The sequence below is a fragment of the Crassostrea angulata genome, chromosome 8 (assembly GCF_025612915.1).
Source record: "Crassostrea angulata isolate pt1a10 chromosome 8, ASM2561291v2, whole genome shotgun sequence".
Classification (NCBI taxonomy): domain Eukaryota; kingdom Metazoa; phylum Mollusca; class Bivalvia; order Ostreida; family Ostreidae; genus Magallana; species Magallana angulata.
Window position 1 is genome coordinate 6,120,329 of NC_069118.1, and position 20,451 is coordinate 6,140,779.

At 33.6% G+C, this 20,451-nt stretch overlaps 1 protein-coding gene across 6 annotated transcripts; it reads left to right on the top strand.

The window, feature by feature from the left end:
* The first annotated feature begins 5,544 nt into the window (after positions 1 to 5,544).
* On the top strand, positions 5,545 to 14,724 carry LOC128160529 (putative universal stress protein SAUSA300_1656). 6 transcript variants are annotated; one of them, XM_052823864.1, is made up of 7 exons: positions 5,545 to 5,875; positions 7,623 to 7,782; positions 8,824 to 8,904; positions 10,657 to 10,683; positions 11,204 to 11,257; positions 12,230 to 12,321; positions 14,438 to 14,724. In XM_052823864.1, the coding sequence occupies exons 2-7, from the start codon at positions 7,692 to 7,694 to the stop codon at positions 14,627 to 14,629; spliced, it is 537 nt and encodes a 178-aa protein (XP_052679824.1). In that variant the 5' UTR covers positions 5,545 to 5,875; positions 7,623 to 7,691; the 3' UTR covers positions 14,630 to 14,724. The 6 variants fall into 6 exon arrangements, with proteins under 6 accessions (XP_052679824.1, XP_052679823.1, XP_052679825.1 ...); XM_052823863.1 differs by having other exon boundaries at positions 5,547 to 5,875; positions 7,655 to 7,782; XM_052823865.1 differs by lacking the exon at positions 5,545 to 5,875 and adding an exon at positions 7,202 to 7,413 and having other exon boundaries at positions 7,655 to 7,782.
* The last annotated feature ends 5,727 nt before the right edge of the window (positions 14,725 to 20,451 follow it).

Here is a 20,451-nt window from a genome sequence, read left to right on the forward strand (position 1 = left end):
TTTACTTTAATTTCATTGATTGACAGTAAGATTTGGATCTAGTCTTCAACATTTACAATTTAATCCTTCACAGTTACAAACAGTCACAAATGTAACTGTATAACTACCCCCGGAGAGATATTACTAAAATGAGGAAAATCCTAACTCTGTGTTCAAGTACCTTGCAACAATTAAGTTAGACCAGAATAATGAATTCAGTGAACAATGGTCCCTTATAGATTTTTATCCCACATCAATAACGTCACCATATTTTCTGTAATGTACCTGTCAAAGGTTCTCAAGTGAGGCAGCTTGTTAAAAAATCTATGCTCTCTGAATATAAGTCGTTTCATATTCTTTTTTTTATATTTTGTAATTAACTTGGCTTCGATAATCAATTTTATGTGATAAAAGTATATAAATAATAATTAAACGAGACTTGATTACGTTGGTAAATAAAATCGATTATATTTTACAGAAAAAAACGCAATTACGAGGTTTTACCCTGTGATCATCTGTTCTGAAAACTAATCAAACTAGGAATAACTCCCAGGATTAGTCACTGTGAACAGAAACTTCTTTTTTTTAAACCAAAGTGACAAACGCATTGAACAACCAATACATAATGTTCCTTTACATATATTGCAGTCTAGATCACGTTTTGCAACATTTCGATATCTAAAATAATGCTAGTCTCGTGGGTGACACTACTCACCTGAGTAAATGAATCTGTTCTTAAGCGAGTTCTTGTAGCTCTTTCTACATTCATCTTATAAAGCACTGAACTGAAGGATAGGGAAGTGCTGGATCGGGAGATAGTGTACACTTTTTAAAATTAAACCTTTGCAATTTGTGTTAAAATGATTTGATTATTTTGAAAACACAAAATGTAGAAAGTCTATCTTAAAAAAAATCATTTGGAAAGATGTGATCTATTTTTTTGCTGCGGAACATTTCTTCCTTCCTTTCGTTGGTTTCACGATTTGAAGGACGCACGTTTCATAAGGGTGCTTGCAGAGTATGATAAAACAACTACATGTAACTAGTTCTTTAAATGCATTTTCTTATATATTTGACTGTTCATTATATATTGGCATAACTGGTGTAGTGGGTTTTTTTGTAACGAATTTTAAAGACCTCAACCCTATTTTGAAAGTTATATTTTTACCCCCCTTAACAATATTGGATTTGGTTTGGTTAAAATTTTCCAGTGACTCTCTGAAATCAATAATTTGAACAGATTACAAACGGGCGATGGCGGGGCAACAGCTCACTTGAACCTTCAGATAAGATGAGTTTACAAAAAATGAATAACAAATAATGTTACAAACAATGAAGTATTGATTGTTTTATTTACTTTAAAAATTGAAAGATGCGAGAAAGAATAACATATACTGGTAATAAATGAAGTTTTAAAATAAATTTGTTGTTCATCGGAACATAAATACAATGACGCGTGGACTGGGTGTTCAAGTCATCTATCTTGTACATATATCCATGTATAAATTATTGGAATAACACATGTCACTTAAATGAATTAATTACTAACATATTCTTGGTGAATTTTATTTGAAAATCCAAAATAAGACTAAAAAATAGTATTCTAGGATAAAATCACTAATGTTATTTTCCGGAAACGCAAGTTACACCCGTCCTTGTAATTCCCTCTCATCATAAACATTTTGATAAATTCATTTCCATACTTCCTGCGGAAATGGGATGCAATATTCTGAAATTATGGAGAATAATAAATCAATCAAATGTGAAAGACGAAGGTGTTAGGTTATCTGCCAGGTGGTTAGAAAAATTGGATTAGATTGAAAAGCCTCCGCACGGGTGAGCTTATAAAAAATATGTTGTTACACCAGGATCGACAACTCTTGGCGAGTAAACTAATAAAAAATCATTTTCATACTCTCAGTGAGTTCTGTTTGAAAATCAAATCAAAATAGAACAAAAATAGACCCTTGGGATATAATCATGCACTTTTTATAAATGCTAAGTTCATACTGTATTCATTTTTGATTACACCATTAATTAAAAGTATCGGTAATTTCCAAACTTCCTGCGGAAATGAGACGAATTATACTGTTACAACGAAGGACAATAAATCAATCAAATGTGAAGGAAGAAATATGTACTGTAATCTGTGTTGGCTGTCTGTCGAGGGCTGTTATTCAATGAGATTCAACAACTGTTAAGGCGACCTTCAAATGATTAATTCATCCAAAGTAACCATGCAGCAAGGGTCGCTATTGTCCCTCTATTGCAAAATGTGTTTCGTCTCTATTCATATGCATGTAATTTGAATATCCTCCACGATCAATAATCAATATCATTATGTTTTGAAATAACAGTGCAATGTGTTTTGTATATTTACAACGTAAACATGCACATGATAGCAATTTTTAACATTAAAATCAATAGCATTTTCCAAATTATATCAATGTATTTAATGAAAATAAAAAAAAACCCTTTTAGATAGTTAATTTCGATTCCAAAGAATCAACAATATTCATGTTACTCTGTTGATAGAGGAATATGTATTAATTAGGAATCATTACGATATAATTTTCTTTTTACAGGCACGTAGCATCAGGGGGGCCGGGGGGGGGGGGGGGGGGGGGGGCTGGCCCCCCACTTTTTCTCACAGCAAAAAAATCAAAAAAATTTTTAAAATTCATTACCATGGAGTTGCCCCCCCCCCCCCCCTTTTTTGGAGGATGTAAAAACTGAAATGAAAATTAGGAAATTAGGATTAAAATTGAAGTTACTAGATGATACCCCGCGCAATCGCTGGATCTAACACTTTATATACACATTATCATCATATAATGCTTGATATGTTGAATCATATTTTTGTTCCTTTTTAGTATTATCTTTGTCCCATTTTTCTTTAAAATTGAAATAAAAAAACCAAACTGCATTGCAGATTTAGAGGAACGGACGGGGATAAAAAATCAGAACTTCAGATAAAAAGGCTGTTTTTAAAAAACGATCTTTGGTGGGGGGGGGGGGGGGGGGGGGGGGTGGGGGGGGCATCCCTAATAATAATTAAACATTTACGTAGAATACAATAATCTTTTCAACAAATTTATGTCTTAGGTTTACCTAACCAAGGTTTACATCTGTCGTGATATAAAAAAGTATAAAATTAAATTAAAACACGTTAGGTTATGCATTATTATCCATTTGCATACATATTTTTAACCAAACTTGTCAGGTCTAAAGTACCTGGCCGACATGTTAACTCGCCCTATATATAGGGCCATGATGTCAATTAGTCAACCCGTTTCTGGGCAACCTGTTCTGGAAAGTTCTTTTCATTAATACTAAAATCGCATTAATTGTTCCATTTTATTTATTAAATTTTGTATTAATAGAAGTCCGATCCAAGGTATCTGCCCGCGATGCATGATGAACCCGTCCTACACTTTTCGTCAATTAGTCCATTCGCGTTCTTGGTTACCCCGTTCTGGAAAGTTCTCAAGCGAATGGGTATCAAAACTAAAATCGCCCACTAAAGAAACGAATTGACTCATTTTATTTATTCAACGTTTGTCAAATCTTAACTTTAATGTATTCTCTAAATGGGCTCACAGTAAATATATTCACTCTTTACGTTATCATTCAATAATATTTCATTGCAATTATATATTATGATGCAAACTATTCCTGACTTGGATCCGCCAAAGCGTGTCCACCACCTTACTCTCATTTTTGCTATTTCGGGCTTGTTTATCGAAAATGAAAGTAGGTTTTTGATTAATTTCACAATAATAACTTATCAGTTAAAATTCAATTATACCTTACGGACAGCATCACGCATGTGTTGAAATACCAAAGGTGTAAGCAAGTACTCTGGTGCAGGCGTTTTATAGTTTATTTGCAAAATGCCTTTATTTATAAGTATAGATATACTACGCCAGCCCCCCCCCCCCCCCCCCCCCCCCACATACACACACGGATTAGGATTTTGAAGATTTAAGGAAAGTGTTATTTGCCTTTTTTTTTTTTATTTTGCTTGTCAAGATTTTTTGGATAAGTCTGCCCCCCCCCCCCCCCAACTTTAAAAACGATGCTACGTGTCTGTTTTATTAGCAATATTTAGCCTCGTTCAAAATATGTTATTGGAAACTGAAATCCTTCGGATGAAAATGTGATTTATGTAAAATGACAACCGGAGTCTGGAAACCTGGTTAAGCCGGTTAAGTGACCACCGAGACATCCATTCCCTCGATCGATTTCCCGTAATTTTGTTATTCTGTCAATGGATACTTTATTGCTATTTCAGCTTTCAATTTTTCAAAGAGATGGTGATTTTACATTTCTACCAAAGCTGTATTTAATTAATTTAAAAGGATACCAAATATAGCATTATGATAAAGTGTATTTTTATGATCGATGTCCGTTTGATTCTCCAGCTAATCAAGCTTCAAGAAAAAATGTCCCTTCTTTGACGTATGGAGCATTAATTAACAGTTTATCGACCTTTTATGGGTACCTCATTTTTAGGTATAACTTTCTAATTCGACTTGTCTAAATTTCAGAACAATCGTTTTCTAAGGGTAGATAAGATAAGACAAATCAATTGCCTCCGAGCTTCTCGTCTGTAGCATTTTATAACCTAACCTGTTCTATGTCTGTATCGGTATCTCGTCCCTGTTGTAACAATGTTAACCTGTTCTATGTCTGTATCGGTATCTCGTCCCTGTTGTAGCAATGTTAACCTGTTGCTACATTCTTGTACCTATACGGTTATCTAGTCTCTATTAAAGCAATATGTACCTGTAGCTATCCTCTGCTACATTTATCGTACTGTAACCTTTCTACCGAAGCAATGTAAATTTGTAACTTAATATATAAGCTGTACCATTACAGGAGCAATGCATACTTTTCATCTAAACGTTTGCATCCGTACGGTAGGGATCTATACACTTGTACAGGTAGTTAAATCATTTTACCGGTATGGTAGCGATGTACAAAACTTATGCATCCTCTGATCCTTTACAGTAATCTAATCTCTACTTGACTTCGATTGTCAGAAGGCATTGTTAGACAATAATTGCATTTCGAGAGATCAATATTAGAGGCAGACAATTTCCAAATCAGCAACTCTTTCTTTTAATCATGCTCTCGTCTCGCCACTTGTCGCTTGATTTCTATTAACAGAGTGCCGTGTGATGTAAAATTATCTATACGTAATCGGTAGCGGTAACATAACGCCAGAAACTTTTTCTGTACATTTTTTGTTGTCCCATTTTAAACGCCAATCAGGTAATGAAAAGAGACAACAACCGAAGTGTTTCGGTAATATAACAATCAAAAGAAGCACCAAAAAAAAAAAACTGTTCCTTAAAATTAAACTTTTACAGTAGAAACCTCTCAAAAGAGTGTTAGTGGAACCGATACCTTGTAAAAACCTCAAAGACAAAAAACCAAAAACAAACAGAACCCTGACATAAGCTGTCCTCTGAAGGGCTTTTGATGCGTTTTGACAGATTAATGGCGAATGCAGCCTCTCTTACCAACATGATATTCTCTTAGAACACATGGCTTTATTGCCGAGAAGACAGCGATGAACTATCTGTAGGAGCTGCTGATCGGAGGATACTTTAAATCTACTTTCGTTATAATATCGGAATGCGCTGCTGCAGCTGGCAACACCTGAATTCTTAATCAGTTTTTACATAATTATCAGAAGTAATTGGGAGTTAGCCAGTCCCCTCTTATTATTTCCTTGACAGATTGCTTGTTGATCAATACCTTGTATCCAAACCTTCAGTGGTTAACACCATGACTTCTAAACAGTACATGGGTAAAGACTAAGTGTTCGATTGGAAATTAAAGTACTCGGTTTAGTTTTCGACAACCAGGACAGATCAGAAACAATCAGGTAAGGGTGTTATTTCTAATTTACATCTTTGATAACTAATTTATTTTCATTTAATAATGTTATTCTAAAATCAAATTGATAAGGGTTTTATGATAATAAATAGGAACAAAACTACAATGCCTGTACTTACCTTTAAACGCAACTAAATTGAATTTTAAAAGTTTATTTTATTTTGATTTGAAATCATTTGAATTAAAATTCTTATTCGAGATGGGCTATATAATAATTTTTGTGAGTGATCAATTTTAAGGTTGACTAAATTCGCGAGAAATTTTCGTTGACCGTCGTCATCCAATCAATTCTGCTGTTCCACTGTGCAAAGAGTACACTATCAATAAACTTCACAGTATCAGAAAATATATTTCGGTACCCCGGAACAAAGAGATCGATGTGTAGCTCTAAGACAAATTACCAAAGGTTACAAAAGACCTTCAGATCAATCACCGATCCCTCTCCAACTCCTGCAAGCATGTTTCCTCATGTTTGTCCGTGTCCTTGTGCGTCATTTGTGGTAATACAATGTATAATTCAAATTCATCTAAATACGGCTGTTAACCGTAAAAGTCAATACACTGTGACTACAATATGTATTTTTTTGGTATTTAAGCTAGGGTTATCACAAATGTACTGATGCTCTGTCTAGAGAACGATATTGAAATCAGAATAATTTTTGACCGAAGGTTTGACTGAGAAAGCTATTATTATATAGTAATGTCGCCAAGAAGAAAGTTACGCATACTTTTATTATTTGTTGTTCATTTTCTTGGCCTTGTAGGTGTTAAAATTTTGTTGTTGTTTGATAAGGTATATTTCAATCAAAACATTAAGAGTTTGCTGTGAAACCTTGTGCTTTTCTATCATAAAATTAGATTTGAAATACAATCGAATTTTAATTTTTCAATGAGATGGTTGGGTGTTTCGATGGATGACACAATTACTTTTAATCGACAGCCATTTCAAATGATTTGCACAATAAATTATTGTAATTTTTATATCACTTATAAATCAACAATATTTCATGTAATTTGACAGTTTGTATCAAAATAAAATCTTAAAACCCATCAGAGGAATAAAATACGAAGTTGCATGCATTGTGACAATGAAATACATTACAATCTATGGATAATTCATCAGTTTCGCATATAGACAGAATTATGAAGCAACAGTCGACCACGATAGACCCTGTTTCGACCTTAATGTTGAAAAAGTTATCAATACATACTCTCGCATTGGCCACGGCTGTAAATGTAGCGAACCACTGGCGTGCGTTGAATTAATAATACAACAATCCTAGGGAGAGAAAACTTAATGTTATAGGGAATTTCATAGTACTTCTGTGAATTCTCGCGCGCTTTTTATCTCCACAGTGGGAAAGGGCGATAAAATCTATAGGGTTTATATGTAAAATACCAGTGGTTGGACCCAGAGCTCTCTCCAGTCAAGAACTTGCTCAACGATCGCTCTGGTAGCAAAAAACCATAAAGTCGGTTTACTTTCCAGTTGCTTTGTCGTAGAGTTGTTCCTAATTGCAGAAGATGGTAATGAAGATAAGACAGTCAACAATTAATTGACTTTTGGCGTTTCTGCTTGCATTAATTCTGCGTCTTTAAATGTTTGTCAGAAAAATCAATGTGTGAAGGTTTTCACTTTTGATTCAAGACGTTGCTGTGATAGACAACTCATTGAGTTGTTGGCTTCTGGAGAAATACACAAAAAACTGTTCGTCTTCTTTTTTATCCCTTATTAGCTTTATTTCACGAAGGGATTCTTTCTTGCCAGGAAAAGTCGCTCAGTTGAGGAATAGACTGTATTGACCATGGCAACAGAATCTAAACCAAGTTCCAAACCATCCCGGGTCGTAGCTGTAGCGATAGATAACAGTGAATATGCTGAAAAAGCTTTTGATTGTGAGTACAGTTTTATTTACTCCTTAAGTATATTTCATTGGAAAACAATTCAAAATATTTTTTTCATTTTGATGCAACTAATCGCCGTAATTATAATGCACACAATTTCAATGTGATAACAAAATGACTTGAAAAACAAATTTCAAGGATTGGGACGAGACATTGAAAAAAAAAATTTAGAAACGTTTTTTCAATTTGAAAATGAAACATTGAAAACCGTGGCTGTACAGTATGCTGATTCACATGTACTCAAGTTAAGGTGTGTTGCTGTTAAGATAAGACTTGAGCTGATGCAGTTTAACTAGATTAACTCGGGAGGCACACGGTGCACTCATCAGAGAATGTGAGCCACACAACGTATTGATCAACAAACATTTAATGTAAAACGTTCCCAATTCATAAATTCATTCTTTGAGAGATTATAAAACAGCTCAGTTTTCTTCCCGTTCTCGGTAAACATGCATCAATATATTGAACAAGCTTAAGTCGAAATTTTTTGTATGATCAGCGCATTTTGTCTACAATATCCGTCAATATCCACTTTCACATTCTTTTTAATTAGACGAGTGAAGAAATCAGAGATCAGAGGGGACATCAAATTTCTCCGAACCTTGTAACAAGTACCTAGAGATTTCCGCGTTAACGATTTTTGTCTTGTATCGAGTCGTGTGTTTTCTTTCGACAATCCCCACATGGTTGTAAGCAGTGTACGAGATGCGGTATATGTCTTCCGTTATATTGTCATTCTATGTTGCAAGAACATTCCCCGGATGTTGCCTTCGAGTATTACGTCTTGGTTTGGAAATTAAATGCAAGTCTACAACTCTGACACATCAAGAAACAGCAGCTAATTCTTATAATTAAACTTGTAACGTCAGTTTTTTGGTTTCCTTGCTTTAACCGAAAAATCAATCAACGTGTTCTTTTTGTTTTTTTCAGGATATTGTATTGCAAATTTCGCGTGCGGTTCTTTGATAAACCAATTCATAATTTCAAACCGATCAAATTTGCAACTTCAAATAATGTCTTGCATTTTTACAGGGTACTTGGAAAAAATCAGACGCAACGATGACGTCATTGTCCTTATTCACATTCCAGAGTCTTACGATTTCTCATTGGCAAGTAAGTCAAAATGAACAGAGGAAATTGAGAATATCAAATCTAATTTTTGTCAGATATTTAACACACTTTTTTACAACATGGCTTTATTTTTTTTTGGTGAATTCGATCCAAACCGTTAATTTACTGTGATAGTCGCGAGGTTTTATGCAGCACATCATGTATAAATAATCTTTACGTACTTCTACAAGGCTCTAGTGTAACATAACATTTATAACATCAGATATCACAAACACCTACATGATGGAGCTCGTCTCATAATCATAAATCCCGAAATAGACTAGATGTAATTTGTCGAGGAAATTGATAGGCAATTCATTCACAGCAGCTTTCTGATATGATGCCGCCCCAAGACTTTTGCTGTGATCATCTTAATGAAAAACAATCAAAGTTCATCAATCGTATAAATAACTACATTTCGCTGAAAATTTAAAAATGGTGTTGAATCTTACGAGAAAGAGCGTTGATAAAAACCCACTTCAGATCAATATAATATTTATTTCAAGAACCAAAAAAAGGAGAGAACACATTTTAATTATAAGCAATGCTCTTTGATCTTAATTTTTACTCTTAGATACCGATACAATGGTAATCGATTAGCACTTCAATCGTTATCATAATATTGTGTATTATTTTCATTTTTTTTTTGCAACTCTCTTGTATCACAATTATTTTGAGATTTAAAAACGCAGTTCTTTGCAAACAGTCTTTCTGTGGTCATAAAGCTCTGTTAAGATATTGTTAAAAGCTTGCTATAGCAAACACACGGGGCTGTGGCTTAAATTCTTTAATAAACATCAAATAGTCGAAATGAAAAATATAAGTACAAACTAATTAAGCAAACACACAACTCAATGAAACGTATTCACGAGTTTTTGAAATTAGAACGTTGAAAGATTAGCAATCATTACAAGGGTGCATCCATGAAACAGTTGAGCTCTCGACGTTTCAACTTATTTTGCAATTATAAAAAATAGATTCAAATAAAGTTGTTTTCAACTGGCGAATACACGTGTTTTATAAATAGACATGGACGCATTAATGTTGTATGTGCAGATGAGCATCGATAATTTTCTGTTGGATAACGTCTCACTGAACAAAATAACACGTGAACATATTTCCAGAAACAAATGAATTATTAATGTTCAAGCCGTTTGTGATAATAAGGCATTAACGTTGTGTATTGGCAAGTGTTAGTACAATATTAATGGAAATGGAAAGCGTAAAAGAGACTCTTCAGTAAATGTGATGAATCGATTGAAATTAAATGCTGTAGATTCCTAATGAAAAGCAAGGAAATAATTTCCGCGTGAACTTGGGAGAAGCAACCCTCGCGGAATTTTTAAGACAGTTTTGAACTATATTAAATTGTTAGTGATCGCGATTTTATATTCTCTAGATTTGATGCTAAACAGTGGATTCGCTGAATTAAGTACTTGAGCAAAGTAAGGAATTTTTAGTAACGACAACGACGACGACGATGATGAAAATTGTCGCAGGAACACTACGTTTAAATTGTTCTCGTGTATTTTTTTTTTTCAGATTTAGCTATTCATACTGTATACTGAAAAAAACCCATCTATTTTTGTATTTATTATGAAAACACGACGAATTTTATAATATAACCAATGCATAGAGCTTGTTTTTGATTTTTTTTTTTTTTTTATAAATAATAACGGATTTTTGCTACCATCACAAACATATTTGAACATTGTTTCAAATCCTTTTGTTGTTTTTTGCGTTTTTGAAAATCAGCTGTGCAGAATAACGGAGAAGAAATAAGTATTAATTTCTATCACAAAAACGTTTGACTGTTCTTTCTTTCCTGTTTTAATGTTGTTTTAGCGGTAACCAATCTAAAAATCGATTTTGTTTCCTTATCAAAATAAAAATTATTTTTGGTAGATGCATCTTTATATCTATTGATATAAAAACACGCTTTGATTAAAAATTCTAGATTTGTGTTGCACTAACATTTCAGCTTTTTGGCAATCCGGAAACATGCACAAAGTTCGCGTTCTTTCTTCCCTGTGTGTGTGTGTGTTTATCAAGTGTGTTTTCCTCATTGTTCGATTTTCCAATTTTAGGTGTTTAAAATCACTTATTTGTTGTTAATCTGTGATCAAGTATCTTCATTTTATATTTTTGAATTTAATTTTAAAAATCGATAAAAGGTTTCTTTCAAATTCAAAGTTTCATGACATTTATTATTCACAAATTCACCTAAAAACTCCATGAAGGTTTTAATATTATGGATTTCAAAGAAGTATTCACGAATTTACATCAAATATTTGCGTCGCAGGGGAGTGGTCGCCCTTGGCGCTCCAGAAGGATGCGTTCGATTTCACGGTTCCAAGTATGTATCTGCATATTGCCAAAATTTCTTTCTGCTACACGTAGACGGACGTGTCTTACCTGCTATATTGATATCTATTTGCATGTGTTGACTCTAATAAAAATATATTAGACGATAGACATACAAAGTCGTTACTTTTGCATGGTTAAATTTTAAAATAATTGAATGTTTGATAACAATTTAGTGAAAAACATGATTTTGAATAACAAACCCTAGTTTAAAGTATGATAATTTATCAATTATTAGCTATTATACGAAAAAGAACTTCTGTTCACACATTTGAAGCTTAGGATTTAAATCTAAATTATGATTCCGTCAAGTGTTAGAATTTCTAAAATAAAATGTTTCAAAAGAAAAAAAAACACACCAAAAACACAAAAATCAACAACAACGAAAAACAGGTTAATGCAAGAAAGCGCCAAATCAAGATATTGCAACTGTTTTTTCTCACTAAATGGAATATATGTTAACTTTTTGTTTTTATCAATTTGTTGGGCCTGAAAAAAAGGTTGTCGTCCTTTAATACATGTACGAGATGTAAAATTATAATATTCCCAATAGGAAGATGTTGCTTTTATTTTGATTGCTACATATATTACTGGAAATAAAGCTAGCCTGCTAAGCAGCTTTATATGAAAAAAAACTGTTTTATATATAGTTTTTGCATCATATGCATTCTGTTAACTTAAATCTTTAAAGTCTATTTTCCATAATATTTAGGATAATCATTTTCTTATTTTAATTTTGCATCCAAACGTGCACGTGTGCACGTTAGTGGTCTATATTTACACACTTAGACACTTTCTTGTCTGTTTTTCTGATCATCAAACCTACACGATCATCAATTGATACACGATGGTCGTTGTACACTCTCCGAACGTTGAATGCATTGCAGCAAACATCTATATATTTTTTTTGTATTTACATAAATAAACACGTCGAATGTATGTCATTGTATCTTGTTATATCCAGGTCCTGGAGTTATACGACAACTTTTGGATGAATTGGAGAAAAACGTGAAGTTTTTGGAAGATCGCTATGCTGAAAAAGTCAAAGCATATGGGGTAAGACCACAGCAAAATTATCACACAAAGCTGTAAACGTTTAATTGCAAATGGTCATATGCAGGATGTTTAATTTATCACATATAGCTCAGCACATTGATAGAATCTTTGGCATATAAATTTTTAATCATACATAAGATTACTTCTGATCAGAGTGATCAGAGAGCGAATTGTGTGACCATTAAATGAAATCGTACTGTAGATGTCTTGTCACCATAATTGAACATCTCTCAGCTAATTGCAGTAACCAACCTATAGGCGTGCTGATAGCGAGGCATGGCTTCTTCTAATGCGTGTCAATTAGTCTCGATTTTTTCCACTGTCAATATATATGCAGAGTAATAATCAGATTTTGTCCTAAAAGAGCACTCCTCAACGGAAGTTAACAGATTTTTTCTCTTTATAAGTATCAATGTGATAAAAGGAATTTCAACAACAAAAACCAGAGACAGATAACATTAATTGGTAATTAAAATTTGCCAATATATAATATATTTAAGCTAAGTTATTATTTCTCTGCAAATCTAATTTACTGGTTCTTGACATTAACAAAAAAGATTGATACATTGTAATCAATCAAATCTAATTAAAATATTTACGTGTAATTTAATTCCTTGCTGTTGCTTAAATTTACTTGGTGTCAAAAAGATGAATGGAATCATATATATGTTAATCTTTCTGCATACGAAAAAGGTAGCGAAAAATTTCCTTTTTGAATTCACAGCTGTGCGACCATGCTAGATTATGATATTGGTCAATTTCGTCATCAAAGTTCAATGTACACCATCCTATTCCAAAATTACCTCTGTGGAATCCGGATTGTAGCTTTAAACGATGGTCATGGCTATTAACATTGCACTGGATCTACATTCGTTAGCTAAACTGTGATTGAAGTCGCGACGTGTTCTATGTAAACCAAGTAGAAGAATTATATAGAAACACTGATTACTACAGTAACTGTTATAACATGAAGGCCATATCAAGTTGTCATTCTTTTGTCAAAACTGGTATGCACTGATAAGCAGTGAAACGGTAAATTCGATATAACTAATTCACTGACCGTCAATAATACAATAATATAGTTATTTGCCATTGATTCTTTTGTCAAAACCGGTGAGTATAATGATAAGACTGACACAGAAGTAATCAAGCCTTGCAAAGGTCGCTACACAATTTATCAACACATTCAACTGGAAGATGTATAATCCCATCTAATGAAATTTGATATTTCTTTCTTGGTGCTCAATTAGCTTACACAAGGTATTAAGCCTTGAAATGATCTGTCCTTTCAGAATTTATAAATGATTATAGTGATATGAAGCGAGTGTCAGCCTGATAAAGCTGCTATCCCCAGAAATTCATAATGATGACATCCTTCTTTGATTATCATTATCGTCATGTGTGTTTTATCAATAGTATTAAATATAATCCAATATTCGTAGATAAAACCATTTTTTTGATGTTTGAAAATTATTTTCCATATTTTTACACAAGAAATAAACACAGTGTAAATGATTTCACGGTTGATACATTTTGCATTGAATTGATAACAAAACCTTTCTGTAGAAAAAATATAAGTGTGTGTCAGTGTCACTTGAAACATGATATCGGCCATTTTGAACATGGCGTCAACCTCTCTCGTTTGGTGCAAGCTTTTATAGAAAATGGAATTAAAAAGATTGCACACAATCAATTAAGTGCATTTGAAATGAAACATAACTTTCAAACTGCTGAAATCCTCTAAGCATACATTTCGTATAAAGATAAAGATTTTAATGGCTTTTCCTTTTAAAAATCGATACTAGTTTGTTTTATAGTCGTAATGTATCTTTACGTCTTGAAAACTCACATTGCAAAATTTCAGTCTGACAAGTTTTTCAACACTTCAACTTGAGAAAATGTTTAACTTAAAGAAATATTAAACTGATTTTTTGATAAACTAAAAGCAATTTGTAATGCAATTAAATTTTCTTTGTCATGCAGATCGATCGGATGTTTTGAACTAAATTATGAAAAAATATATTCTAAAATTATTTGATACACCCTATCACTAGACACGCTTTACTTACTTCTTTTATGAACAAAAATTTTCATGATTATAACGTATTGCATACAGATTGATGGGAAGTTTCGTACTGGTGGTGGTAAGCCAGGGGAAGCCATACTTAAGATAGCGAGAGAAGAGAATGCCACGCTGATTGTCACAGGTACTCGAGGACTCGGGAAGATCCGCCGGACCGTCTTAGGAAGTGTCAGTGATTACGTCATCCACCACTCACCTGTTCCGGTTCTTGTGTGCCGGATGTAATTTGCCAGAAGTCTAAAGTTGTGACGACATAGATGGTTTAGACTTTCGTGCATCGTTTAAAATATTTTTCTCTATTAATAAAAAATGTTGTTTTAGATGGGTTATCTTTACGTTTAACGCTTTTTTAAATCTTAAAACTCGTTGAGTGGCAAAATGAAATGATATTTTTTACCCAAGAGCCTCGTTTAGAGCCTTCATAACCACTGATAATGAAGCCTAACTTTTAAAGACTGAGGAACTAATAAGAAATATAGTTGTCAGAATCAGATCTGATTTAAAGGTATATCGTTAAATGTTGGACGCTAATTAATATGGCATGGACAGGGTTTGAATTTTTTTTACAGAATATATAACAGTTCACTTCTCTCTAATGTCTTATACATTTCTGATTATTAAAATCACAGATTGCATTGAATGAAAAGAGAAAATTATCTTACTTTTATCAAAATACCTTTTGCCTAGTTTGTACAGAAGATGAACCTTTACCATCTACTTCACTAAATATCAACTGAGAGATTTAGAAAGGTAACTAAATAGCAATGCTACGCGAGTTAGTCAATTTTTCGTTTACTTTCTGTCACTTTTAAGTTGACTGTTTGTAGCATTGGTTTATCTTGTAGTTAATAAGTTTCAGATTAAGAGAATCATACATAAAAGACCAAACGACATAACATAGAATGGTTTTTTTTAATATATTTTAAAAAAAAGTTATCAAATAAAATGTTTAACTAATAAACTAACAAACACTTATTTCATCGTTCATAGAACTTAGAGTAGATGGAAAGATTTTTAAAATTTCAAGATTGTTTTATTTATTCAATGTTTTTAAATGGAATGCCTATGTGTCCTGCAGTGAATATTTTATACGAAGATGTATTGCTAGTTGTTTTGAATATTCTAAAGTTGTTTAAGAGGGCTTGGAACATATTAAGAATATTTCTTACAAAGACAAAACAAGTTACATCTTTGCTGGGTTGACGATTCATGTTGTTACTCTGTTTTGAAAAGAGAAACATTGTGAGTTTGGCATCTTAGGCTAGCCAAGATTACAGGTTATGAAAGTGCTAGGATAACACATATGTACCCGTCTAAAGAAATTTTTCAAATAATTCCTTTTTGATATATAAAAGACAATTGTCTAATGAGCTCGTATCTAGTGTTGTTGTTGATGTATCTCATGTGTCAGGTTGAAATATATTTCTATGGAATAAATAGTTTTCCAAAGGAAAATATGAATTTGATAGCACAGTATATCATCGGAAAATTGCTTCCAAATATTGTGAATGCTAGATTTGACACGTTTACAGTTTTTTTCATGCAAATGTTTTTAAAGATAAACATCTTACCTGTCCAGTTAAACGCAGTAAAACAAAACTAGTTGTATGCTTTCTGGACAAAGGAAAGTCATTCGACGTTGTAGACTTTATGGAAAGTTTATTTTAAAAAGTGGATACAAAACGTAGGCACAGTTCCTAGTTTACTGTGGAATCATCATTGTTCGTGGGGGGCCAATGTTCGCGGCATTTTTGGGTAACCTTTGCCCACGAATTTACATTCCCACGAACCTATACACAATCAGTTGTTTAATATTAATTATTCAAATTGCGCTTAGTACCATCGAAATAACATCCCCACGAACCAGGAAAATTTCGGTTGACCACGAAATTGACCCTCACGAATAAACAACAACCAAGAATGTTCACATTATACAACAATATAAACCAATAAGAATGTATATACTAAACATTGTATTTAAAAAGAGGGGGACAACAACCAGGGATGTACATATTATACAGAAATATGATAATAGAAAAGGCAAAACAAAAACAACTAAGGGTGTACATATACAGGTGTGTCAATAAGAGATAAAACTGAAGAGGCATGGTCACGATTTTGGTCAAATTCTACGTTCTGTTTTTAGCTCACCTGAGCCAAAGGCTCAAGTGAGCTTTTCTGATCACAATTTGTCCGTTGTCTGTCGTTGTCGTCGTTGTCGTTGTCGTCGTTGTTAACTTTTCACATTTTCATCTTCTTCTCAAGAACCACTGGACAGATTTCAACCAAATTTGGCACAAAGCACTACTAGGTGAAGAGGATTCAAGTTTGTTCAAATGAAGTGCCACGCCCTTTTTAAAGGGGAGATAATTGAGAATTATTAAAAATTTGTTGGTATTTTTCAAAAATCTTCTTCTCAAAAACTATTCAGCCGGAAAAGCTTAAACTTGTGTGGAGGCATCCTCAGGTTGTGTAGATTCAAGTTTAAATCATGGTCCCCGGGGGTAGGGAGGGGCCACAAGAGGGGCATCAAGTTTTACATAGGAATATATAGAGAAAATCTTAAAAAATCTTCTTCTCAAAAACTATGAGGCCAGAAAAGCTCAAATTAAAATGGGAGCATCCTCAGGTAGTGTAGATTCAAGTTTGTTCAAATCATGGTTCCCGGGGGTAGGATGGGGCCACAATTGGGGGATCAAGTTGTACATAGGAATATATGGAGAAAAACTTTAAAAATTTTCTTCAAAAAAACTATCAGGCCAGAAAAGCTCAAATTTAAATGGGAGCATCCTCAGGTAGAGTAGATTCACGTTTGTTTAAATCATGGTTCTCGGGGGTAGGGTGGGGCTACAATTGGGGGATCAAGTTTTACATAGGAATATATATAGAGAAAATCTTGAAAAATCTTCTTCTCAAAAACTATCAGGCCAGAAAAGCTCAAATTTAAATGGAAGCATCCTCAGGAAGTGTAGATTCAAAATTGTTCAAATCATGGTCCCCGGGGGTAGGATGGGGCCACAGTTGGGGGATCAAGTTTTACATCGGAATATATAGAGAAAATCTTTAAAAATCCTCTTCTCAAAAACTATTTGGCCAGATAAGCTCAAATTAAAATTGAAGCATCCTCAGGAAGTGTAGATTTAAGTCTGTTCAAATCATGATCCCCGGGGGTAGGGTGGGGGCACAAATGGGGGATCAAGTTTTACATAGGAATATATATAGAGAAAATCTTTATAAATCTTATTCTAAAAATCTATTAGGCCAGATAAGCTCAAATTAAAATGGAAGCATCCTCAGGTAGTGTTGATTCACGTTTCTTCAAATCATAGTCCCCTTGGGTAGGGTGGGGCCACGATAGGGGGACCAAGTTGTACATAGGAATTTATGGAGAAAATCTTTAAAAATCTTATTCTCAAAATCTATTAGGCCAGAAAAGCTCAAATTTAAATGGAAGCATCCTCAGGAAGTGTAGATTTAAAATTGTTCAAATCATGGTCCCCGGAGGTAGGATGGGGCCACAATTGGGGGATCAAGTTTTAAATAGGAATATATAGAGAAAATCTTTAAAAATCCTCTTCTCAAAAACTATTTGGCCAGATAAGCTCAAATTAAAATGGAAGCATCCTCAGGTAGTGTAAATTTAGGTCTGCTCAAATCATGATCCCCGGGGGTAGGGTGGGGCCACAATTGGGGAATCAAGTTGTACATAGGAATATACCGGTATCTATAGAGAAAATCTTTAAAAATCTTATTCTCAAAATCTATTAGGCCAGATAAGCTCAAATTAAAATGGAAGCATCCTCAGGTAGTGTAGATTCACGTTTCTTCAAATCATAGTCCCCGGGGGTAGGGTGGGGCCACAATTGGGGGATCAATTTTTACATAAGAGTATATAGAGAAAATCTTTTTAAAAAAAAATTTTTTATAACTATTTGGCCAAGAAATCTCAAATTGGCGTGTAACCATCCTCAGATAATGTAGATTCAAGTGTGTTCAAAACATGGTCCCTGGGGGTAGGGCGGGGCCACAATGGGGGATACATTTTTATATGTAGAGAAAATCTTTAAAAGTCTTTTTCTCAAAAGTATTAGGCCAGGAAAACCCAAATTTGAGTGGAGGCATCCCCAGATCATATAGATTCAAGTTTGTTTAAATAATAGTCCAGGGAAAGGGTGAGGCCACAATGGGGAATGAAATTTTACTTAGGAATATATAGAGAAAATCTTTCAAAATCTTCTTTTTAAAGACTATTTGGCCAGAAAAGCTTAAACTTGTGTAGAGGCATCCTCGGGTAGTATAAATTCAAGTTTGCAATCGCACAGTCCCTAGTGGTAGGGCGGGACCGTGATGGCGGTTTGAATTTTTACATAGGAATATATAGAGAAAATCTTTAAAAATATTCTGGGAAAGTTTTTGGTCCAAAACTCAGTACTTAGTGTGAAAGCACAGGTTATGAGATTAAAGGTAGATATAAGTTTGATGAAACCATGATTCCCTAGAGAATAGTGGGGCCACGAAATGGGGGGGGGGTATATAGAAATAGAGAAAAATCTTAGAGGTACAACAACAAAAGGGGCTTGGTATTTACCAAAAAATAAGAGGTGGATAAAAATTGGCAGATTTTCAATTTTTTTTAGCAAGATCTACTGTACTCAGTTGTCAAGATATTTTGATACTGTAAAGCTAATTTGATCAGAATTAAGGCAAGTGTTGCTCAGGTGAGCGATGTGGCCCCTGGGCCTCTTGTTAATATTTACAATGCTTTAGAAATGCATTTGTAATAATCAACCAACATTTTAGAGTCAATCGTAAAGTTATAAGCAAAATACAGGGCCCACATTTCTTTGTCATGTAAACAAGGCTCGTGCCCTGTTCTTGTTTACATAGGTTCTATATACCTGTAAAAATCTTTTTCCAACTGTTTTTTCTATATTCATATTCAATTTATAAGCAAAAATAAACAGTTCATAACGTTTAACACATTAATCTTAGGTCTAGAACTGAATTTTCACTTCAACGTTCAAAATGTAAACAAAAGCTTTGTTCATGTAGCAAAGAATTGTATGCTCTGTAACTTGCTCATGACCCAACAAATGATACCCAAATTTTGGTTGCTTATCAAACATGCCTTACTGAACCATGGTATACAATAAAATCGAAAAAAACTATGTCCCTTTATATAATAACATAAATTGATGTATAATAAAAGAAAGAAAAATATCAATCAAATAAAAGTGTACATTTTATTCCGATGTTATTCAAATAAAACGAAACACCACTTAGTCTAACTTAAAATATCTTATCATACACCATATATAGAACATATCACACAGAATATTTGAGGAGACAAAACCATACTAAGAGTGTGCACAATTCAAAAGAGAAGTATACTATGTCTGTAAAAAAATAATGAGGTATTCCAGAAATCTGTCTCTCTGGCCAGAAGTAGTAATGTAGGCGTGGTTGTATTGAATGACCAAACTTGTCAGTCAATGATATCTTCACTTGTTTAAAATATTCTAAAATTATATTGACTACTGTTTAGATTTTACATAACTTTATTTACTTAATTACTGTAGAAACCATTTTTCAAATTTGATAATGAAACTTTGAAAATGTTTGAATGCTGATACTCGGGTTGAGTGTTGGTGTTAGGATAAGACCTGAGCTGACGCAGTTTTTACGTTTAACTAGATTAACTCGGGAGGCACACGGTGCACTCATCAGGCCCTGGGGCCATAAAACTTAAATTAGCTCACTTGTGATCTAAGTCTCACTTTTACAAAAGGAACATATAGTGGAAAAGTGAGACTGAGATCAAAAGTGAGATCGTTTAAGTTTTTTGGCCCTGGAGCCAGAAAATGTGAGCCCCACAACGTAAATGCTCTACGACCATTTAATGTAATATGTTTCTTTTCATAAATTCATTCTCTGAGCCTAAGAGATTATATAACAGCTGAGCTTTCTTCCCTGCGCTCGGTAAACTTGCATCAATATATTCAACAAGTTGAAATATGCTGTATGATCAGCGCATTTTGTCTACAATA